A 21,309-nucleotide genomic window follows, 5' to 3' on the forward strand; every position below is an offset into this window, starting at 1 on the left:
CCTCTCCCTAAGCCCCGCCCCTAGCAGCCATCCTCAGATTTGGTAGCACATAAAGTGGCAGTATGACCAAGTGAAGAGCCGCAGAGGGGTAGGAGGGAGGGTTCGCATGTGAATCCATGCCAGACCCATGCTGGAGAACAACAGTTACAGGTAAGTAACTTGTTCCTTCTCCAGCATGGGGTCTGGCATGGATTCACATGCTCATGAATATAAGAATACATAGCAGTACACACATGCACAACCACGGGAGGTGGCAAAGGCTCAACATTAAGCATTACTCAACATTAAGCAACTCTTACCTCCTCACCAGGCCCACATTCAGGTGAACAGGTTGCGCAGCACTGCCTGGCCGACTCTGGACTCCTTCCTGGTCGACGCAGTAGAATCTTGTGAAGGTGTGCGTCGATCTCCACATAGCATCCCTGCAGATGTCCAGCAGGGGTACACCAGACAAGAACACCGTGGTAACAGCGATCGCTCTGGTCGAATGGACTCTCGGACGGCCGGGCAACGGTCGGTTTGCCAACCGGTGACAGTGCATGATGCAGCCGGAGAGCCATCTGGAAATGGAAGCCTTCGAGAGAGCCATCCCTTGGTTCACAAATCCAAAGTTCACAAACAGCTGTGATGTCTTCCGAAAACTCTTCGTTCGGTCCACGTAGAACTTCAGCGCTCTAGCTACATCCAGCGAGTGCAAAGTCCTCTCGGCCAGCGACGGGAAGAAAACTGGCAACACCGAGGGCTCGTTGAGATGGAAGTTCGACGGCACCTTGGGCATGAAGGAGGGGTGCGTCCTCAGCACCACCCTCGTCTCATGAAAAGTCAAGTATGGAAGCTTGCAGGATAGGGCCTGAACCTCTCCCACGCATGATGCGGAGGTGATGGCCACAAGGAACGCTGTCTTCCACGACAGGAACTTCAACGGAGCCGAATGCAAAGGCTCGAATGGCGGGCCCATGAGCCTGGTCAGCACCACGTTGAGCTCCTGCCCCGGGGCTGGAGCCTTCACCGGCGTCAACGATCGGAACAGTCCTTTCATAAACTCCTTCACCAGGCAATGAGACCACAGGGATGACCGTCCTGCAGTTCTGGTGAATCGGGAAATCACTGCCAGATGTATCTTGATGGAAGCATGAGCTAGTCCAGCTTTGGCCAGCGTCAGTAAGTACGGTAGCACTTGAGGGGCCGTAATCCGTAGAGGGTTAATCTTCTGTGCACGGCACCAGACAGAGAACCTCTTCCACTTGTGTCCGTAGCACTTGAGAGTTGAGGACGCCCTGGTCTTGGCAAGAACCTCTGCAGTCCGCCGGGATATTGTACCCTCCAAACTCTAGTGCTGCAGGAGCCAGGCCTGCAAGTTCAGCGACTCCGGGTCGTGATGAAGGATGCGCGTCCTTCTCTGGAGAGAAGATCTGCGTCTGTCGACAGTTTGACTGGTGAGGACGCTGACAAGCCCAGAAGGTCCGGGAACCAGATCTGCCTCGGCCACGCCGGTGTGACGAGGATCATCCTGCACCGGGACCTCTTGAGCTGGTTGACGAGTCGCAGTAGCAATGGCAACGGAGGGAACGCATACAGAAACAGGCCGTCCAAGGGGAACGAGAAAGCATCGGCCATGCTCCTCTGCTGGGTGATGCGCGTCCTTCTCTGGAGAGAAGATCTGCGTCTGTCGACAGTTTGACTGGTGAGGACGCTGACAAGCCCAGAAGGTCCGGGAACCAGATCTGCCTCGGCCACGCCGGTGTGACGAGGATCATCCTGCACCGGGACCTCTTGAGCTGGTTGACGAGTCGCAGTAGCAATGGCAACGGAGGGAACGCATACAGAAACAGGCCGTCCAAGGGGAACGAGAAAGCATCGGCCATGCTCCTCTGCTGGGGAAACCTGCTGGCAAACCTCTGGCAATTGGAGTTTGTCGCCGTCGCGAACAGGTCGATCTGGGGTTTGCCCCATCGTTGAAAGTCGATCCACTTGATCCTTCTGCAGTTTCCACTCGTGGCGTGAGCGCAGCTCCCTGCTGAGCGATTCGGCGATTGTGTTGTTTGTCCCTGCCAGATGAAAGGGTACCAGAAACATCCCCTGGGCAACGGCCCAGTGCCACAGATCCTGGGCTTCCTTGGAAAGGGCTGGGGATCTTGTTCCTCCCTGCTTCCGGATGTAGAACATCGTGGTGGTGTTGTCGATTAAGATCCTCACCACCTTGCCCTTGAGGGACGGGAGAAACGACCTGGGACCCAGAACACTGCTCGGAGCTCCAGTATGTTGATGTGGAGCGTCCTCTCCTCCGGGAGCCAGAGGCCTCTTGCGTGAAGATCTCCGGTGTGTGCTCCCACCCCTCCAGGGAGGCATCCGCCGTCACCTGGTGTGCTGGGGTCTGAAAGTCCGTGCCCGCCGCAAGATGCGCGCGTGTTCCCCACCACCGAATCGCTTGGCGGAATACCTCGTTGAGCGAGATCTTGTCCTCAAAGCTGCCCGTCGCTTGCATCCAACGGGCGTCAAGGAACTCCTGCAGAGGGCGCATCCAAAGCCTGCACAGGCACACCAGGTAGATGCATGAGGACATCATCCCGAGAAGGGACTTGATGGACCTCATCCTGGCCACCGTGGCCAGCAGACGCTGCACCTTGCCCAGGATGGCCTTCGTCCTTTCGTCCGACGGCAAGGCCAATCACGCTACTGTATCGAGCCTGGCTCCCAGAAACCGTGCGACCTGCGACAGAGCCAGGTGGGATTTGGGGAAGTTGATGGAGAATCCCAGGTCCGTGAGCAGCCGGACGGTCTTCGCTGTGTGTTCGACGGCGGATGAGCCAATCGTCCAGGTAGGGGTGGACGTGGATCCCCTGCAGGCGCAGCCGCGCCACCACTGGCGCTAGGTGAATACCCTGGGCACCGACTTCAATCCGAATGGGAGGGCCTTGAACTGGTAGTGCCGCCCCTGGACCACGAACCTGAGAAACATTTGGTGTCCTTTTAGTATGGGGATGTGAAATTATGCATCCTCCAAATCCAACGACGATAGGAAGTCGCCTTCATCCAGCTGGCCCAGCACGTGCTGGAGGGTGACCATCCGGAACTTCTGTGCCTTGATGTATCTGTTTAGTCGACGCAGGTCCAGGATGGGACGCCATCCTCCTGTCTTCTTTCTGACGAGGAAGTATCTTGAGTATACTCCAGAGCCCTGGAGCCTCTTTGGGACGAGCTCGATGGCTCCTTTCTTGAGTATCGCCCTTACCTCTAACAGCAGTTGAGGGACGTGGTTTTCCTTCCTGGCCACAGGAGGAATTTCGGGGCCACTTCTTTAGAAATTCCAGAGTTTGCCCATGGGCCAGGGCATCCAGCATCCAACCGTCGGTGGAGATGGACACCCACACGCTGACGAACTTCGTCAGCCGGCCTCCCACCGGGGTGCTTCGGTGGGGGCCCGACGCAACGGCCGGTTCAGTCCTGCTTGGAAGCGGCCTTGCCGTCTTGGCCTCCCTGGCGACGACGGCGAGATCCACCAGACTTGCCTCATCCCCTGTAAGCTTCTTGCGACGAGGAGAGGGTCGCCTGACGGTACGTCGAGGAGCTGCCGCCGAATCCTTTGGATGCACCTTGCTTGCCTCCGGAGTTCCGAAAGGGCGGCCGCCGTTGCTGCAGAACTCCCAAGGCCCGAGCCGTCTCCGTGTCGGTCTTGATGGCCTGCAGTGACTCATCCACTGTCTTTCCAAACAGATTGTTCCCGTCGAAGGGCATATCCAAAACCTTGGATTGCATGTCTTGGCGTAAATCTGTCGCCACCTCACCTTCCTGTAGGATCGCCAGGGCCTCTGCCCTCTTGTCGTCCGGTAGGAAGTCCAACAGGGGGGGCGATCTTGTACCACATTTCCCTGTCGCAGCGGGCCACCATCGCTAAGGCGTTGGCCGCCTTAATCGTCGTCGCCGCCGATGAGATGACTCGCCGTCCCATGGTGTCCAGTTTCTTTCCCTCGCTGTCCGGTGGGGAAGTTGAAGATGAAGTCGATGCCCCACCCCGCTTTCTTCTTGGCCGCTGCCGAGACGTCCGAATCCGGGGTTGGCTGTGCCCTCAGGCACAAGGGGTGGCGTCGGGGACCCGGTACTGCTTCTCGTACCGGTCCCTCTTGGCAGGCGTCGTAGACTGGTTCTTCAGAAGCGCAAGTCCCTCTTCCCAGATGTCATCTAACAGCGGCACCATGAGGCCGTCTTCCTCTTGGCCTTGCGCCGTTGGTAGAGGAAGCCTTCCTTCTTCTACTCTTCGGGGCAGAGCTAGAAAAGCTCGGATGCCCTGGCAATCATGGTGTGGAAGGAGCCAATTTCGTCGGGCGGGGAGGCCAGAGGAATCAGTGATGGGAGATCCCTCCCGTCGTCACCCCCGTCGTGGCCCTATCTGTTCCAGTGTCATCCCCAGGGATAGGGGACAAGGTCTGCGAGGGCCGTGAGGGCTGAAAAGGCAGGGCCGGATGAATCCTCCTCCTCTTGTTTGGAGGGCTTCCCGACGGGCCTGGCTCCGGGTCATCCGTCGGGGGTAAAGGCAATCTTGTCCTTATCTCTGTGCATAAGGATTGGATTGCCATCAAAATGGCCACCGAGTTATCCCCCGGATTAGGCTGCGACGGCGCGATGGTTACTCCACTGGAACCTCGTCGGCACCACCCTTGCTCTCGTCGTCCTCCTCGTCGGGATCCTTCCCGTGGGACCGGGCCTCCTCAACGTTCCTGCCGAGGCCCTCCAAGACTTCAGCCAGCTCTTCCTCGGAGGCTGTGTCCGTGTCTATAATGGCCACCGCCCCCCCACCCCTCTTTTTCCACGGGGGTCTTCTCGATGGGATGAAAAGAGGATCCCCTCTGTGGTGGCAGGGGAAACTCTGGGCCCCGAGGTCGCCTCCTCTGGGGTAGCCTTCACAGGCTGTGCCAGGGCCGTAGCGACGTACTCGATAGGATGCGCCCTGCCTGGCAGCCGAGGAGCCCGACTGTTCGGCGCTCCCGGTGCCCACGGACTCGCAGTGCTTTGCTTTCTGTTGGGCGCCCGTCGCCGGGGCACCCTCACAGAACTTAGAGGACCGCTCAGACTTCTTCTCACCCGACGGGCTCTTGCCTTCCAGCCAGTTGGCGAGACGGGTCCGACGATCCCTCATAGTCTGGTCCGACATGTTCATGCAAAACGCACAGTCCTTCTCCACGTGCGTTTTGCCTTCGTGGAGGCAGTAGAGGCATCTCGAATGCTCGTCCTCCTTGAACACATTCTGCAACTTCACCCTTGAGGGGCATAGAAAATTCCGAAACGGGTCCCCGTTGATCGGAAGTAGAAACGGTGGAGTTTAAGGCTCGATTGACCAAAGAAATGAAATAAAACTCTGAAAAAACGCAGTAAAAGCTCGAGAGCTATAGCACGAGGACTCCCAACACTTGAACGTGCGTTAAAAATCGGAGGATGGCTGCCAGGGGCGGGGCTTAGGGAGAGGGCAGTCATTGGCTGGGGGCAGTATGACCCATAGACCAGTGATTGGTTACTACTAAGAAAGACAGATCAGAAACAAAACTGATACTGATTTTTTCTCTACCGAGGATTCCCAGCCTGACAACGGGGAATATTCATGAGCATGTGAATCCATGCCAGACCCCATTGCTGGAGAAAGTGGAAAGATGTCTATGTTCCTTCCACCCCAAGCGGGAAGGCAGGGAGGGCGCACGTGAATCTAAGCAGATACAATCATCAGAAATGCTATTACGGTGAGTAATGCAGGTCTTCTGATGCTTGTTAATCTGCTTAGAATCACATGCTGTGCATAGACTAGCAAGCAGTACCCGGAGTTGGGGGTGGGTTAAAAGATGTCTTAATACTGCTTGTACCACCTAAGAGTCAGATCTAGAATGAGTGTTTAGGCAAAAGTCTTTTGTAAAGGTGTGTACAGAACTTCAGGTTGCCGCTTTGCAAATGGACTCGAGGGGAACATTTGCAATGAATTCTATGGAAGCACCAGTGCCCCGAGCAGAGTGTGCTCTAGGCTTGAAGGGCAGTTCTCTCTTAGCAAGAGTGTAACACATTACATGGCTATCTCAAGGTTGACAATTAACCTTGATAGCCGATTTAGAGACAGGATCCCCTTCTCTGCCAGCTGCCACTTAAACGAAAAATTGGTTTGTTCTTCTCAGTGGTTTTGTTCTTTCCAGGTAGAAAATTATTGCCCTGCGCACACCTATAGTGTGTGTAGGCTTCTTTCGGCTATGCTCGTGGGATTCTGGAAGAAAGTGGGTAGTTCGATGGATTGGTTCACATGGAACTTCGAGATGAATGTAGGCGCAAATCTGGGATGAGTGCGCCGAACTACCTTATCCCTGTGGACTGTAACAAAAGGGTCTAGGACAGAAAGGGCCTGTAGTTCGCTAACCCTTCTAATAGAAGTGATAGTCACTAGGAAGGCCGTCTTGTAAGTAAGTTCTTTTAGACTTGCTTTATGCATTGGCTCAAAGGGAGATTGCCATGAGTCTGGTTAAAACCACATTTAGATCCCATCCTGGAGCTGGGTGAGAAATGGGGGCATGGATTCTCTTAACCCCTTCCATAAAGGCCTTAGTGACCAGTATTTTCCACCATGACACTTTCTGTTGTGACGTGGTGTAGCCTGAGAGAGCAGCAAGATGAACCTTTAGGGCATTGAAGACCAGTCCTGCGTCTAACAAATAGGTTAGGTACAGCACGATGTGTGTGGGTGAGCAATCGATGGGATTGATGCCCTTGGTATTACACCAGATGACAAAGCGTTTCCATTTACTGGAATAGCAATATCGAGTGTTGGGCTTCCTAGCTTCCCCCGAGTATGTCCATGCATCTCTGAAGGAGCTGTGGGTGTCCAAATTCTATTACCTCAGGAGCCAGGCTGCTAAATTCAGAATTTGTGGGCATGGGTGTAGGGTCTCCCCCCTGTCCCGAGACAACATGTTGTACGGGCAGGGTAGTTTTACTGGTGGGGAGAGGGACATTTACATTAGACGAGCGAACCAGGATTGGCGGGCCCACATGGGGGCCACCAATATCATGGTGACTGGTTCCTGGTGCATCTTGTGCACTATCTTGTTGAGTAAGGGAGTTGGGGGGGAGGGAGCGTAGACAAATTTCCCTGACCATGTTATCCAGAGTCCGTTCCCCTTGGAGCAGTTCTGGGGGTACCTGGAGGCGTAGTCTTGGCATTTGGCGTTCTCTGAGTTGCGAACAGGTCGATCTCTGGGAAGCCCCAGTCTGCGAAGACGTTGGAGACGATGTCTTCGTGCAGACGCCATCCATATTCTACGGGCAGTGGGAAATCTCTGCTGAGCAAGTCTGCCAGAAGATTGAGTTCCGCTGCAACGAGGTGGGACAACAGAAATATCTTGTGTTGGAGAGCCCACATCCACATGTTTTGGGACAGCTTAGATAGCCCTGGAGAGTGTTTGCCCCCTTGTTTGTTTAGGTAATACATGGCTGTGGTGCTGTCTGTCAGAACCAGAACGGTCTTCCCTTATAGGTGAGTCTGAAAGGCTTAAAAGCGCCTTGAACACTGCTAATAGCTCTAGTAGAGTTAAATGGTTGAATGCTACTTGTGGGGACCACACTCCATGCGCTGTCTGCTGAAGCAGGTGAGCCCCCCAGCCCGTGAGAGATGAGTCTGTTGTGAGAATGGCTTCCACTGCGGGGTGGTGAAGGACTTCAAGAGGTTTTCCCTCGATCACCACTGCAGAGAGAACGAGGGCTGGCGAGACAACTACCAGATCTTCCCATTGTGAGCTGGCCTGACACCACCGGCTGTTGAGCCGCTCTTGCATGGGACGCATGTGCAGGCGCACGTGGGGAACCAAATATATACATGACGCCATCATACCTAGCAGCCGCATGGCCTTGCGTACCGTCACCCCCCCGACTGGCTACATATTGAGGGATCTGAAAAAGCATGTTCTGAACCCTCTCGTTGGAGGGGAAGACAAGGCCGTCCTTCGTCCGGATTAGAGCCCCTAGAAATTGTTTTACTTGACTGGGGACTAGACTGACTTCTTCTCGTTGATAGAGAATCCTAGACTGAACAGTAGGTCTACGGTCTTTTGGGTGTTCAAAAAGCATGTGTGGTAAGAGTCGTCTGTTATGAGCCAGTCGTCGAGGTAAGGGTAAACCGGGACGGATACTCTGCACGGGTGTGCCACCACTACTGCCAGGACCTTTGTAAACACCCTTGGTGCTGAGGCAATGCCGAAGGGGAGCACCTTGAATTGGTAGTGTCTGTCCTCTATCATGAACCTTAGATATGTGCACTGGCAACATTGAAATATGAAAGTATGCATCTTTCATGTCCAATGTTGCATGTGGTCCCCCTGTTTCAACAGTGGGATCACTTCCTGTAGAGTTACCATACACACATTTTGAGGTTTTATAAATGTGTTCGCTGGGTGCAGGTCTAGAACAGGGCGCATGGTGAGGTCCTTTTTGGGTACAAGGAAGTACACTGAATAAATACCCTTGTTTACCTGAAGAATAGGGACGGCTTCTATGGCGTCCTTTCCCAAAAGCCCTTCCACCTCTTGACTCAGGATCTGCAGATGGTCCGGCATGAGGAGACGTTAACGTGGCGGTGTGAACTGTGGTGGTCGGGCGAATTCCACACCGTACCCGTGGGCGACCGTCTTTATGAGCCACTGGTCTTAAGTTATTCCCTCCCATGCCATGAAGAAAGATGTTAAGTGCACCCTGACCGTGGTGACATGGGAGGGGGCCCAGATCCGTTGGTCATTTCTGACCAGAGGCTGTAGCTCCTGTGGGGTTGGGGCCTCAGCCTTTGCCACGTTGTTGACTCCTATGTGGGTAATTGGCGGGGCTTCCGGATGCTTGTCCAGAGTTCCAGTTTCCCGTATTGTAGTTATTTTGACCTGAACGGGATTGGCCTCAAAAAGACCGACAGAACTGCCTGCCTTCTGGGGGGAAGGCTTTAGAGTTATTTGTTGTAAGGACGTAAGAGTCTCAGGCTCTTTCTTGGCCATCTCCAAAGCATCGTCGACCGCTTTACTGATGAGATTGGTCACTTCTATAGGTTTGTTTATAAAAGTGGCCAGTATTTCAGGCTTGAACCCCGAGTTGCGGAGGCATGCGTGCCGCTTGAGTAGTGTGCCCTGGACCAGGGACCTGCCTGCCGTCTCAGCAGTGTCCAGAGTGTTTTTCATTATATTTTGATTTACGTGCCTCCCCTCGGCCACAATGGTGAGTAGTCTGGACCTACCGGTGTTAGGCAAAAACCTGTGCAGTTCCCTCTGGGACCACTGCAAAAGATTTAGGACTACAGGTGTTTGGCAGTAAACCCACTTGGTAGCAGTCTGTACCACACAGATTCACTTGGTAGCTGTGGCTGAGCAGCCAGACTTCCCTCAAGAAGAGTTAGGCAGTATATAGAGTATTCACAATAGGTCAAGAGCACACAATAGAACAAGTAAACACTGACCAGGGCTTGGTGTAAAAGAGATATAATTGTTTATTTAAAACCACATCTAGAAAAACACACAGGCACTAATAGTAAGCAATTCAAAAACACGTTCACTAAAAGATATACACTCCCTTAAAAGAATATTAGACAAGTCTTAAGTAAAGCCCCACTCATTTTCAGACAGCGGTGAGAGCTTAACGTAGATGGCACACTAATAATTCGTTTTTAAAAAGGGATTGAAAAGCAGAGAACAACTTGAAACAGATCCCAACACTTTTACAAGAACAGAACAGGAGGGGAGGGCAAAGTAAAACCGTGAATTCAGAGTCAGTAGGCCGGATCTGCTTTAAGAGGATCGAAACGAAATGTGTCCAAGGTCACACGGTTGCAGTGCACAAAAGTCTTGTAATGGTTCAAAAAGGAGTTGGATCAAAGAAAGGGACCAGTTAGTGGGTCAAGGCGGCCAGCCCAGTCCAGAAGGTTAAGGAGTTATTATTACCTTGTTGCAATCTTTAGAAAGGGAGGCCTGGCGGACACGGTACCTTAAAGTGGTGAGAACGCTCCAGCGGGGGCAGTTGTTCCTGGCAGCGGATGCAAGTCGGTGCTTCGTCCGGGGGAAGAGAGGATCTCGTCGTGGAGGAAGACAGGAGTCCGTTGCACTGCCAGGGAAGAAACCAGCTGTGGAGTTTCTCAGGTACAAGGAGCGGTCCGGTGATTCGCGGTTCAGTGGTGAGTGGCTATCCGGCTGCCGGGGTGCTTGGCACGGGCAGTTCGACCACAAACCGGGCTGGGGTGCGAAAAAAGAAAGGTAAACTGGTTGTGCCCACCAGTCAGGGGAAGAAGCCTCTCCAGCCGGGAGATCTTCTGTCGTCGGGAAGTGGTGAGTCGGTTCAGCAGGGCTCCACCGGTGGTGTCGTCGTGGTAGGTCGGCTCAGCTTCTCCCTCGTCGGATTCTCAGGTCCTGTGGCGACTTCTGAAGTTCCAGTCTTCAAAGCCCTACTTTTATGCAGAAAACCCCCATTCACTCAGCCTAGCTGTCACTCAAACATGCTAAGTGGTGAGCCGGCCGGCTCACCACTTGGGCCAATCACACAAGAGTGCGACTTGAGTTACCAAGGTAACTCAGTCCAGGGTTCCTAAACCCCCTCCGACACCCCCTGTGGTACCCAGACAGAGTGGCACCACTTTTGGAGGCTTCTGTGGAGAAGCCCGCCAAAAAGTGGAACAAAGGGCTCTACTTGGGTTGGAGTCACAGAAGAGAACACAAACGCCATTTTAGAATCGAGCCTTGGCAAAAAATACCAACCGGAGAATTGATATTAAATAAACCGGCAGTATGTTCGAGGCTATGAGAATTAAATAATTAAAGTTGGTAGCCTCGAACAATAGGAAAATCCCATAGTGAAATATTCGCGGTCGAATATAAAAAGTAGTTTCCACTGCCACCAGCCAAAACTCGATCAGGGGGGACGGAGACGTGCCCCCTCGACTAACAGACCCCGGGGCAATCGAATTGCCCCGACCAGTACGTCCACAATATGATGGTTTGTACTGGTTTCTGTTAATAATTTGGGACTAGTAAAGCCAATGGTGACTTTACATACCCTGGGAGACAGAAGTCAGTCCCAGGGTATGGAGTCTATGGTGGGGTGTCACTATGACACCCCTGTGTTACTGCACGGAGGGTGCTGTGTAACACATATAGGAAAAACACATGAGACCCTATGGAGTAAAGGACCTCATAGCCCATAAAACACATTACCAGTCAAAGGAATACCATAAATCATGTCCAAGAGTGGGAGAAAAAGAGTCTCACTTTTGGCAGGAGGAAAAAACAAACTCCAGAAATCCAGCAAAGCTGGGGGGCACTCACTAGGTTAGGAAATTCAGAAATTCAGCCTAAAGAGAGAATTCTCCCTAACAACCGGGTTGAGGAACCTCCTAGAGACCTTCTTGTACAAGGTTCCATTGTGCGTCTGCATAACTGGCAAGCAGCCTAGTGTTATTCGCTATGCGTGTGGTGTATGCAGCTGCCGAGGTAACACATTTACCTAAGGCGTACAACCTTTTAGATTCCTTATCCGGAGGTACCTCCCCCGTAGCAAGAGGTACCCCTGCCCGTTTCCGGGTGGTAGTTACTACCAATGAGTCAGGGGTGGCGTGGCCTTTAATATATTGAAGGTCAGTAGGAGATGGCCGAAATAGTTTCTCCACTCTTGGATTCACTGCCTGGGTCTGTGCTGGCGTAACCAGGGAGGGGGCCCACCTTCTTTTAACAGAGTTCAGGAGAGGAATGGCTTGGCTTGAGGGGGGTTTCTCTTCGAGAAGGTCCTCCACAAAATCTTTTTCGTGTACCGCCTCCTGGGTGGTGATCTTAAAGTTCTCTGCTGCCTTTCTTTAGATGGCATTGAAAGCCATTTGATCGTCCACAGGCGAGGCCAGATGGACCGGAGTGGTGGGAGGGGAATCCAGGCATGGGCCATCAGTGTCCTGATCTTGCGTAGGGAGCGCCCATGGCTCTGTCTCCACTTGCTGGGTCTCCTCCCATTTGCCCATGGCCTCCGCCTGGTCATCAGAGTAGTCTTGCAGGAAGGATAGGTCTTCTTCCTTGTCATAGATGTCTTGGTAAGTGTCCATCTGGACCACATCTTCATGGTGGACGGAAGCCAAAGATTCTTGAGCGTCAAGATCTTCATGGAAACGTGAAGCAGACATCAAAGTGGGGTCTTCGCGAGATCTCTTAGGGGAAGGATGCTCTGAACGCGAGACAATCCTTTCTAGACAGTCCATGGATCCTTCGAACTTTTCACTGGTCCACTTAGATTAACCAGAAGAGAGAAAAAGGTGGAAAAACTTTGCCTTGTTCTTGTTGGCATCGAAATGTATCCCCAAGGGTAGTTTCACGAGTACTGGGTGCCATGGCGTGTCTTTAGATCTGTCCGCGGCAAGCTCCATGCGTTACAACGGTGTCTTAGGCGTCAGCCCAACTGCCGAAGTAATCCTCGCGCTACTGTCCTCAATCTCCACCGAATTGGCGTGAGTCAACGGATCAGCAGTGGATTCACCACCTACCGTGGTGCCAGAGGGCCTAGCGGTAGATTTTTCGCCCACGGAAAGGTAAGGAGGCCTGGGAATAGGTTTTGGGCCTACCGGGGCATTAGGGGGCACCGGAGCGTCCGATGATCGTGCTTCGGCTTCCAAACCCGATTTAGAGGTAGCGCCCTTAGCTTTGGAGTGCCCAGTCGCAAGACGCTGCTGCAGGTCCGGGGAAGGCTGCTGATCTACCAGATCAGAGGATTCCATCGAATTTTTTGTTGTTCTTGTGGGTGCTTTCACCTTTTTTGACGGAACAGTCGAAATTGGTGATGGGGTTGTGTGCTTGGTGTGTGGTTTCTGTACGCCCTTGTCGCTGGGTGTTTTCCCCAAAGCGAGACGTGCGTCAGGCCTAGAGGGGTCGGGGACGGGCGTGGCAGACCTAGAAGTGTCCGCCTAAAGGTCGATGACAACAAACATGGATGTCTGGTCATCATCAGTGCCCCTGTCACTTTTGGCGGATGTGGTGGTGGGGGAAGAGGGTTCAGCCTGCGACATACCGTACGCGGCCCACCGCTTTACACGCAGCTCCTTAAGGGTTTTAGGCCAAAGGAGTTTACAAGCTGCACACTGCTTCTCATTGTGATCTAGGGGTAGACAAGAATTACACATACTGTGCTGGTCTTTCCACAGGTACCTGACCCTACACTTAGGGCAGAACCTAAATGGTGTCCTTTCCATAGTGAAAGGTATAACCAAAGATGACCAGACCTAGAGGGCAAAGAGGGGGAAAGAGGAGAGACGTAACGAAAGAAATGGCCACCCCGACCCACTCTCCCTACTGTGTAGGCCGGCCAGAGGTCCCGGCCACATGGATGGTTCAGCTGACGGATTTTAGGCGCCATAATCCACCGCCGTAGAAACTTCCCGCAGTATTTGCCGAAGTTGCTTGAATCGCCGTCGAAGTGATTTATGGGGAAATAACCGACAAAGTTGGTATAAAGATCAACAATGTCTCTTATGAAGAGCTCTGCTATAGGGCGACCAGTTATTTGGCCGGAAAAAAACAATCTGAGGGACGTTGGCGCGTGAGGGATTTTGGGTACACTACACTTCACAATAGGGATAGTTTTACAGGCACGCCTATGCTGACGTCCCCTTTCGGTCCCCGAAAGACAAGATTCAATACTCCGCGGGTTCCACTGGACGTCGGACCATATGCACAGCATGGGATTCTAAGCAGATTAACAAGCATAAGAAAGCTTGTAACTCGCTCACCCGTCGTGCAGAAGTTATTGCCAGTAGAATTTTGAAGGTAAGGAATCTAAGCAGGCACGAATGAAGGGGTTCAAAAGGATTACCCATTAAAAATTGTAAGACTAAATTTAGGCCCCTCTGGGGGGACTTGAAAAGGAGTTGGTGGGTAAACATTGGTCAACCCCTTCAAAAATGTAATATATTGGTATTTTCAAGTATGAGGGTTCCTCAGTAGTGCGTTTAAAAATGGACAGCGCTGCCAGGTAACCCTTAACTGTGCCTATCTGGAGCCCTAAATTTGCTAGGTGTAAAAGGAAAGATAACACCATCAGTGAGTGTATTGCATGAAAAAGGTTCAACATTTTTATCTCTACAATGGCTGCAGAACGTGTTCCAACGGCAGCGGTATAGTGATTTGGTTGCTGGCCATCGGGCTGAAAGCAACACCTCCATTATATCGTCCGGGAGGCCCCAATTTTTGTACCTCAGCCTTTCAGAAACCATGCATAAAGGCTGAGAGTCCTCGATCCGGATGGAGAACCTGACCCGCCTCTCGCGACGAATCGGAGGACAGATGGACATGTCTAGAAGGTCCAAGAACCACGTTCTCTTGGCCCAATCCGGGGCAATTAGGATCATGGTTTTCCTAAACCTTCGCAACCTCCTTATTATATGAGGAATGACAAGGACTGGAGGAAATGAGTGGATATTCACAGTTGTTAGGCCTGCAAGTTGCCAAAGTTTGAAGCACTTTCGCAGTGAGAGGTAAGTTCTCTCGGTCTGGTTTTCACAGTACCTTACAATGAAGAAAAAGATGCAGCTGAAAATGTCTGTTCCAGCAGTTCCTGCAGATCTCACTGTTCCTGAGCCTCTGTTGTGGGGACAAGAGGGAGGACATCGGGGGGACTCCTGCACTGCACTGGGACTGGTAAAAAAGCTGGCAAAGGCAAATCTTCAATTCCGGTAGCTGTAGACAAGCACACAAACTGGTATCCCTCTCCCTGGTTATTCGGTTTCCTGCAGCACTCTGAAGAAAATACAACCAGCTCGGAGAATGGTATCCAGGTGGCTTACGGGTCGAGTTGATTGGTCCCACCAACTCAAAGGGAGAAGTCCTTGAAGGGCTTCTCTGTCGAGATGAACTTGGCGATTCGGACTTGCAGCAGGGCTTCACCGGGAAACAAACGGTCCAGGAGTTGCAGCAGCCATCCTCTTCCAGCTCGTCTTCAGTTCTTTCTTTCCAGTGGTTGACTCTGCCATACAAGCCAAGAGACTTGCCTTTTATCCAGTTTCCTCCCATTCAGCCTAGCTGCCACTCACAGCAGGGTGGCTGTCCTTGCCGGATAGTCAGCCAGCCAATCACGCCAGAGTGCATTTGGATCTCCTAGGAGACTAAGCACAGGGAGTGTCCGGCACATCCCTCACTTCCTGCCCACCCCAGACACTCGGGCGCCAGAGGCGGTCTTCAGTCCTGAAGCCCGCCAAAGGTGTAGGAAACAAACCTGGTTTGGTGCGCAGAGACAAACTCTAGAAGGACCTTTCCAAAAAGAAATGGCGAAAATAGAAGACCGGGACCTGTTTAAACAAAGGAGGCTCAGATGCCATCTTGAAAACATGGCTCCTGCAATTTAATGCTACTGGTGTTCGCGGTCGGAAAAAATAATGGTAGTTCGTTGTAAAACCACTGCCACCAGCCATTTCGAGAGGAAAGGGTAGCATTTGACTGCTACATGAGTTTCTAGACATAAGGAAAACTAAGAAACCCCTCCAGCGCTCTATTGTAAGATAGGGTGGGTTGGTTCTAGGAATTTGAAAAGACTAGTAAAGTCAATTTCACTTTACTTTCTCTGGCAAACAGTAGTTTATCCCAGAGAAGGTATTTAAACTTTAGGACAGCCTAAAAGGATTCCCCTGTGTCACTGCACTGATGGTGCTGTGTGACACACGAAAAGATGATGTCTTTGGAGTTCTTTAGACTCCATTACCAAATGAATAAACACAGACAACCAACAGAATTAAAAAGTACAAAGTCCCAAAGTCCAGCAAAAGAGCTGGGGGTCTCTAAAATAGAGAGGACCTAGCACATTTATGAGAATTCTCCCCAACACTAGTCCACCACAAACGCATCCCCCAGAGCTCCTCACGGGGAAATTCCCTGTAGCTGCAAAGCTCGCACTTCCTGTTGGCATTCGTTGAGAACAGATCCACTTGAGGGGTTCCCTGAAGGGCGAAGATCTCTTCAAGGACTTCCTGAGCTATACCACTCGTTGGGTACTGTGCTCTGCCTGCTCAGAGCATCCGCCGCCGTGTTCATCTCTCTGGCTAGGTGGATTGCCGACAGATTCCTGCTTGTATTGCCCAAAACCAGAGCTGCATTGCCTCTCTGCACACTGGTAGTGACCCTACACCCCCTCTTTTGTTGAGGTTGTACATGACCACTGTCTTGTCTGTCATTATCAGGACATTCTTTCCCCGTACAGAATGCAGATAGCCCTTCAGCGCCAGTCTGATTGCCCTCAGCTCTAAAATGTTGATGTGTAGTTTGGGCTCCGATAGAGACTAACTACTGCTGATGGTCAAATCGTTGGTATGGGCTCCCCACCCAGTGAGTGAGGCGTCCGTCACTACCGTCATCTCCGGCCATGGTTGCCAAAAGTGTTCTCCCTTCAAGATGTTTCCTCGTGAAGACCACCTTTGAAGGTCCAGAGCAACTCTGTTCGGAATGTGTGGGAGAGCTGACATCTTTCCCGATAATTGTGACCACTGGGTCCTGAGAGCCCAGTGGAGAGATCACATTCTCAGGCGGGCCTGAGGCACCAAAAAGATGCAGGATGCCATCAGACCGAGCAACCTCAGAAAGTCGAAGGCTGGAAGATATTGGGAATTTTGGAACTTTGTCGCCATCTGTAGAATGTCTTGAGCCCTCACCTCTGGTGGCAAGGCTTTTCCCAGGGATGTGTCCATGATTGCTCCAATAAACGGGAGTTTTTGAGAAGGTATATTGGACTTTTTGAAGTTGAGGGAGAAGCCCAGCCTGTGGAGGGAGTGGCAAATAATATCTAGATGATTGCGAGCTTGTTCCGGGGAACTTGCTCTGATCAACCAATCATCCAGGTAGGGGTAAGATGTGAATCCCCCCTCTCGTGAGACTTGCTGCCACAACCACCATTAGCTTGGTGAAGAGCCTCGGGGCAGATGCGGACTTCGTACCTTTGCCCCGTCCACCACGGGTGAATCGCTTCTGGCCCATTTGAGCTGGCGGTTCTCTGCCTTTTCCGAATGTGGAGTAATAGCGAAAGGACCAACCCCTCCAGGGCTTACCTGTAGGGTGGTTTGGAGTTTGTCTAATTGCTGCTCCAAGGGGTTTGGCCGCCGCTTGCAACTTCTCCAAACTGTCATCAGCTTTTTTACCAAATAGATGGGTGCCGTCAAAGGGCATATTCTGAAGTCTGGATTTCACATCAGGAGCAAATCCAGATTTCCTGAACCAATCAAACCTGCGGATTGTGGTACTAGCCGCAATAGCTCTGCTGATGCTGTCAACAGAGTCAAGACCGGTTTGGAGGGATTCACACATCGCATCCTTCCCGCCCTTGATAATTTTAAAGAAACCGTCTCATTCCTCCCCTTCTGGGAGACCGTCAGCCACCATTGAAGCACACTCCCAAACGGTGTGGCTGAATCATGCCAGCATGCATGTGGCGTTTGCAGACTTTAGCACCATTCTGCATGCCGAGAAAACTTTCTTGGCCATGGCGTCAACCTTTTTATCGTCACAATCGCGTGGGATTGTGGGATATGAAGTTCCTGACAAAGTTGCCATTTGAACAACCAAGCTTTCTGAGGTTGGATGTTTAGACAAGTATGGAGGGTCTGCAGATAAAGCTATATATTTTGCAGACAGTTTCTTACTGACTGCAGGAATACCCTCCAGCGTTTCCCAATTGCTGGAACTTTTTTCCGTAAAGCCTTGTGAAAGGGTATTATAGGATCTTCTTGTGGTCCTCTATCAACTATGTCCATGAGGCCATCTTGTACATATACGGGTGCAGGCTTAGACCACCCCATATATTCCATGACCCTGTTCATGAGTGACCTATAGTTACTATCATGTTCCCCTGGTTCAGGCTGGGGAGATTTCTTATCAGCTTGCTTCCTGCAAGGAATCCTGCAGATGTTTCAATCTGACCTCTTCCGGAATTAGTTGATCTGGAATGTGAGGTCTAACACATTCTAGACCAAGGGGTCTTTCTGTATCTGAATCCTCTCCCTCCTCATAAATTGAGGATAAAGCTCTGAAGTAATCAGAGCGTGGTAGAGGTGTGTAGCTCTTTTCCAATGAGGAAGGAGCTATACCAGTATTACAGGAGGGGTTAAACTTGTCACAGTCGATGTAGACGTCAGTGGCCTCAATGGATTTGTGATTGGCCTCGATGACGTTGATAGAATCGACAACAGCTTCGATGTTTTCGACTAAGACGTTGAGGGGATCGAAGTGATCACCGTGGACAGGATCGGCGCACGAGGCGTTGAAGTTCTTTCTTTCAACGGAGGTGCCGAAGGCATCGATGATGCAGTTATCGGCGTCTATGTGTGAATCGACAGTGTCGATGCCTTTTGTGTCGAAGAGGCATTGACTCCACTCAAGGGTTTGTCACGTTCGAGGAGTATGTCTTGCCGAGGGCGATGACTCACGGCTTTTGTCTCTACCAGGTTTTTCTCCTGGGGTATCGCCTCTAGGTGTATCCGAGGGGAGCAAGGAAGCGTTCTCGAACACCATTTTTTTAACGAAATTCCTCCCACTGAGCCGGAAAGCTGTTTTTGGTAGGGCATGTTACTCTCTCCGCTGAACTGGCAGATGATGTAGAAGGCGATCTGTGACGCCTTTTTATGCTGTGCTTCGAAGCGGATGAATGATGCGATCCGTTCCGAGATCAAGAGCGGGAGTGTTTTTTTCGCCGAGGAGATGGTAGTCTCGACTCATCTGGGGTAAATTTGGTAGGGGTAATTGATTTTTTAGGCCTACCTCTCTCCAGCTTCCCTCTGCGCTCCCTTAAGGCTTTCACCGTCATTGATAGGCACTCTTTGCACTCCGAACAGGGATGCTCTGACCAGAGGCACCATAAACAGACCCTGTGGGGGGTCTGTCAAGGACATCTTTACCCCACAATCTGAACACTTTTTGAAGCCAGATCGGGGCATAGATGGAGCCGACAAAGAGGTCATCTCATATCGAGGGTTTTCTTGACAAAAACTCAAAGAATTTGTTCTCTTCACAGAACCGAGCGTCACGCACCCGAATCTCATGAAGCGCGGAAAAACAGAACTGAGCAATGGATGCTGCGCGCAACCATTTATACCACTGATGACGGCGACATCGAGATGGAGGCCTTTGAGGGACATCGACTCGGCAGTCATCGACACGCAGCGCCCTCTACTGGAAAAAAAATTCCAACGCAGCAAGCTGGATATGGAAAGATCAAAGATAAGGAAAACGTGGGAGTACACAATCCATTTGAAATACAGTTTGTAAGTGAAAGTGAAACTGTTTCTTTTACAGAGGATTCCCGGCCTGACGACTGGGAATATTAATGAGCATGTGAATCCATGCCAGACCCCATGCTAGAAAATCTACTGTAACCGGCTGATGTACCGAACCCGAATCACTCGAGGGGTTACAAATGTTAAATACCACAGGTCTCGGTACCTAAATGTTTGTCAACGCCAACAGCAATTTACATTGAGTCGGTTCAGCCAAGATTTCTAGAGTCTCTAGAACACCAAACAGTTCCTCTGGTGGTGCTGTAAAGAATTGACAGATCAAATTCCTCAGAATCAGAAATCAGGTCCACAGGTTCATATTGAACTCTCGTTACCAAGGCATACTCTTTGCATCTCTCCTCTGACAATTTTTCTTTCTTATGCCCTTTTGGAGAAGTTGGTACCAAAGAGAATGCTCTCTTTGTGCTTTCGGTACCAAAGATTTTTAAGTTGTGTCTGCAGTAGCCAATATAGGTACCAATACAGCAGGGAGCCAGATGGTACAGATCTACCCTGGAGAATCTTGCTTCCAAGATCGGATCCTTTCCCACTTGGAGGTACTCATGTTTTCCCACCAAGTACTGTTTCCCACACCCAGGGGTACTCGCAGATGTAGATGCCTGGGGTTTTCCCGTAAATGGTGCTGTGAAGACCCCGGAACTATGGTTGTGGTCTTCACCTCGGTATAAGTGCCAAAACACATGGCCCCCACGTGTAGGTATGGTCTCCTACTTACCAATGTCGGCCTCCTTTCAGGTCCTTGCAAAGTCCTCGTTGCATTCGGTACTGGTCCCAGCTCGGACAGAAATGCACCACGCCAAAGAAAAAGAAAAATGCAACCATCCGAATGAAAAAAAAAAAAAGGAAATGGAAATCAAAAGGTAGCACCCAAACAGAGAGGGGTTGTCAAGGAGCAGAGCAATTCCAACCCGCCCAGTAGGCGGAAAAACAGGAACTGGGCATGGTGGTTGGTGACTTGGCGGTGAAGTGTGGGACATTCATGCAGACGGATGCATGCGCGTTAAAGAGTCCCATAACGTTAACGTTCTTAAAGGGGAAGCTATCTATTGGTCTGCTTTTTCCGGCCCGCCCGCGGATGCAGGCGCTCCTGACCAGTTTGGAAGGAGGGAGAACATACAGCCAAAATGTTACTTGCAATGCTGGATCGTGCATAGCTTCTTTGAGTCAAGCTCAAGATGCTCCACACCACCCCTTGGTAGCAGTTAAAGATTTCCAGATTCAGGACTTTACTACTGTTAATACTTCGTAATAAGCAATCTTTGGGTGTTAAAGATCAATTAAAAGGATCTTCTCTTGCTGCTGGAAATTTAGACTGTCAAGTCCTTCTACAAGTATTTAAGGCCAAAAACAAACAGGAATAAAAAGACATCATCAGGCACTTTGACCCGCGTTTGCTTTATCAACCTGCTCCTAATTACATAGGGATATGGCTTTTAACAACATAAGATGTGCTGATGAACTTAAATAAAAGGAAAATAGTGAACTAAAATGCAAAGATTATTTTGTATTTCTTTTAAAAAATCAGGTTATCAAGCATGTATGTTTAGTTTTGAAACATTTCTGCTCCATATGGACATTTGGACCCATTGTTGCTTGAAATTAAGCATTATTTTGTCCACAACCAACAGACACTGGTATCAACGCATCTGAATTCACTTGTCCATATTTTCTTACCTCTGCTGGAGCTGCACTCCTCTTCTGTGAGGTCAATAACCATCTGAGACTGTTTTATTCTTTCATCTAAATCCTGTAAAGGATACAAGATGAAAATAATAAGTACGTTTCAACCAGGAGTCAAGATTGAGTGGATGAAATGGCATTTTATTAGGGACACCTCGTGCATGCTTTGGTTAAAACGTTAAAGAAAATCCGTCAGCTATGTTGACCGTAAAGATTTTCTTTTTTTTCGCTATTATTTGAATCCTGGCATGACTTTTGAAGGCAAGTGAAGCCTTTTTGCTTCATTTACTTTGCTTAGCTCATCTATTTATCTATTTTGGGGCACTGATCAGTCCCTA

At 50.8% G+C, this 21,309-nt stretch overlaps 1 protein-coding gene across 2 annotated transcripts in view; it reads right to left on the bottom strand.

Annotated features, from left to right (window-relative positions):
* Nucleotides 1-21,309, bottom strand: part of ATF7IP2 (activating transcription factor 7 interacting protein 2) — a 763,479-nt gene that overhangs the window by 271,376 nt on the left and 470,794 nt on the right. For both annotated transcript variants that reach the window (XM_069647842.1, XM_069647843.1), the window contains exon 9: nt 20,966-21,038. In XM_069647842.1, coding sequence (XP_069503943.1) covers nt 20,966-21,038 — 73 coding nt within the window. The remainder of the gene's footprint in view (nt 1-20,965; nt 21,039-21,309) is intronic.

The sequence above is a fragment of the Ambystoma mexicanum genome, chromosome 2q (assembly GCF_040938575.1).
Source record: "Ambystoma mexicanum isolate Mex_15411 chromosome 2q, UKY_AmexF1_1, whole genome shotgun sequence".
Classification (NCBI taxonomy): Eukaryota; Metazoa; Chordata; class Amphibia; order Caudata; family Ambystomatidae; genus Ambystoma; species Ambystoma mexicanum.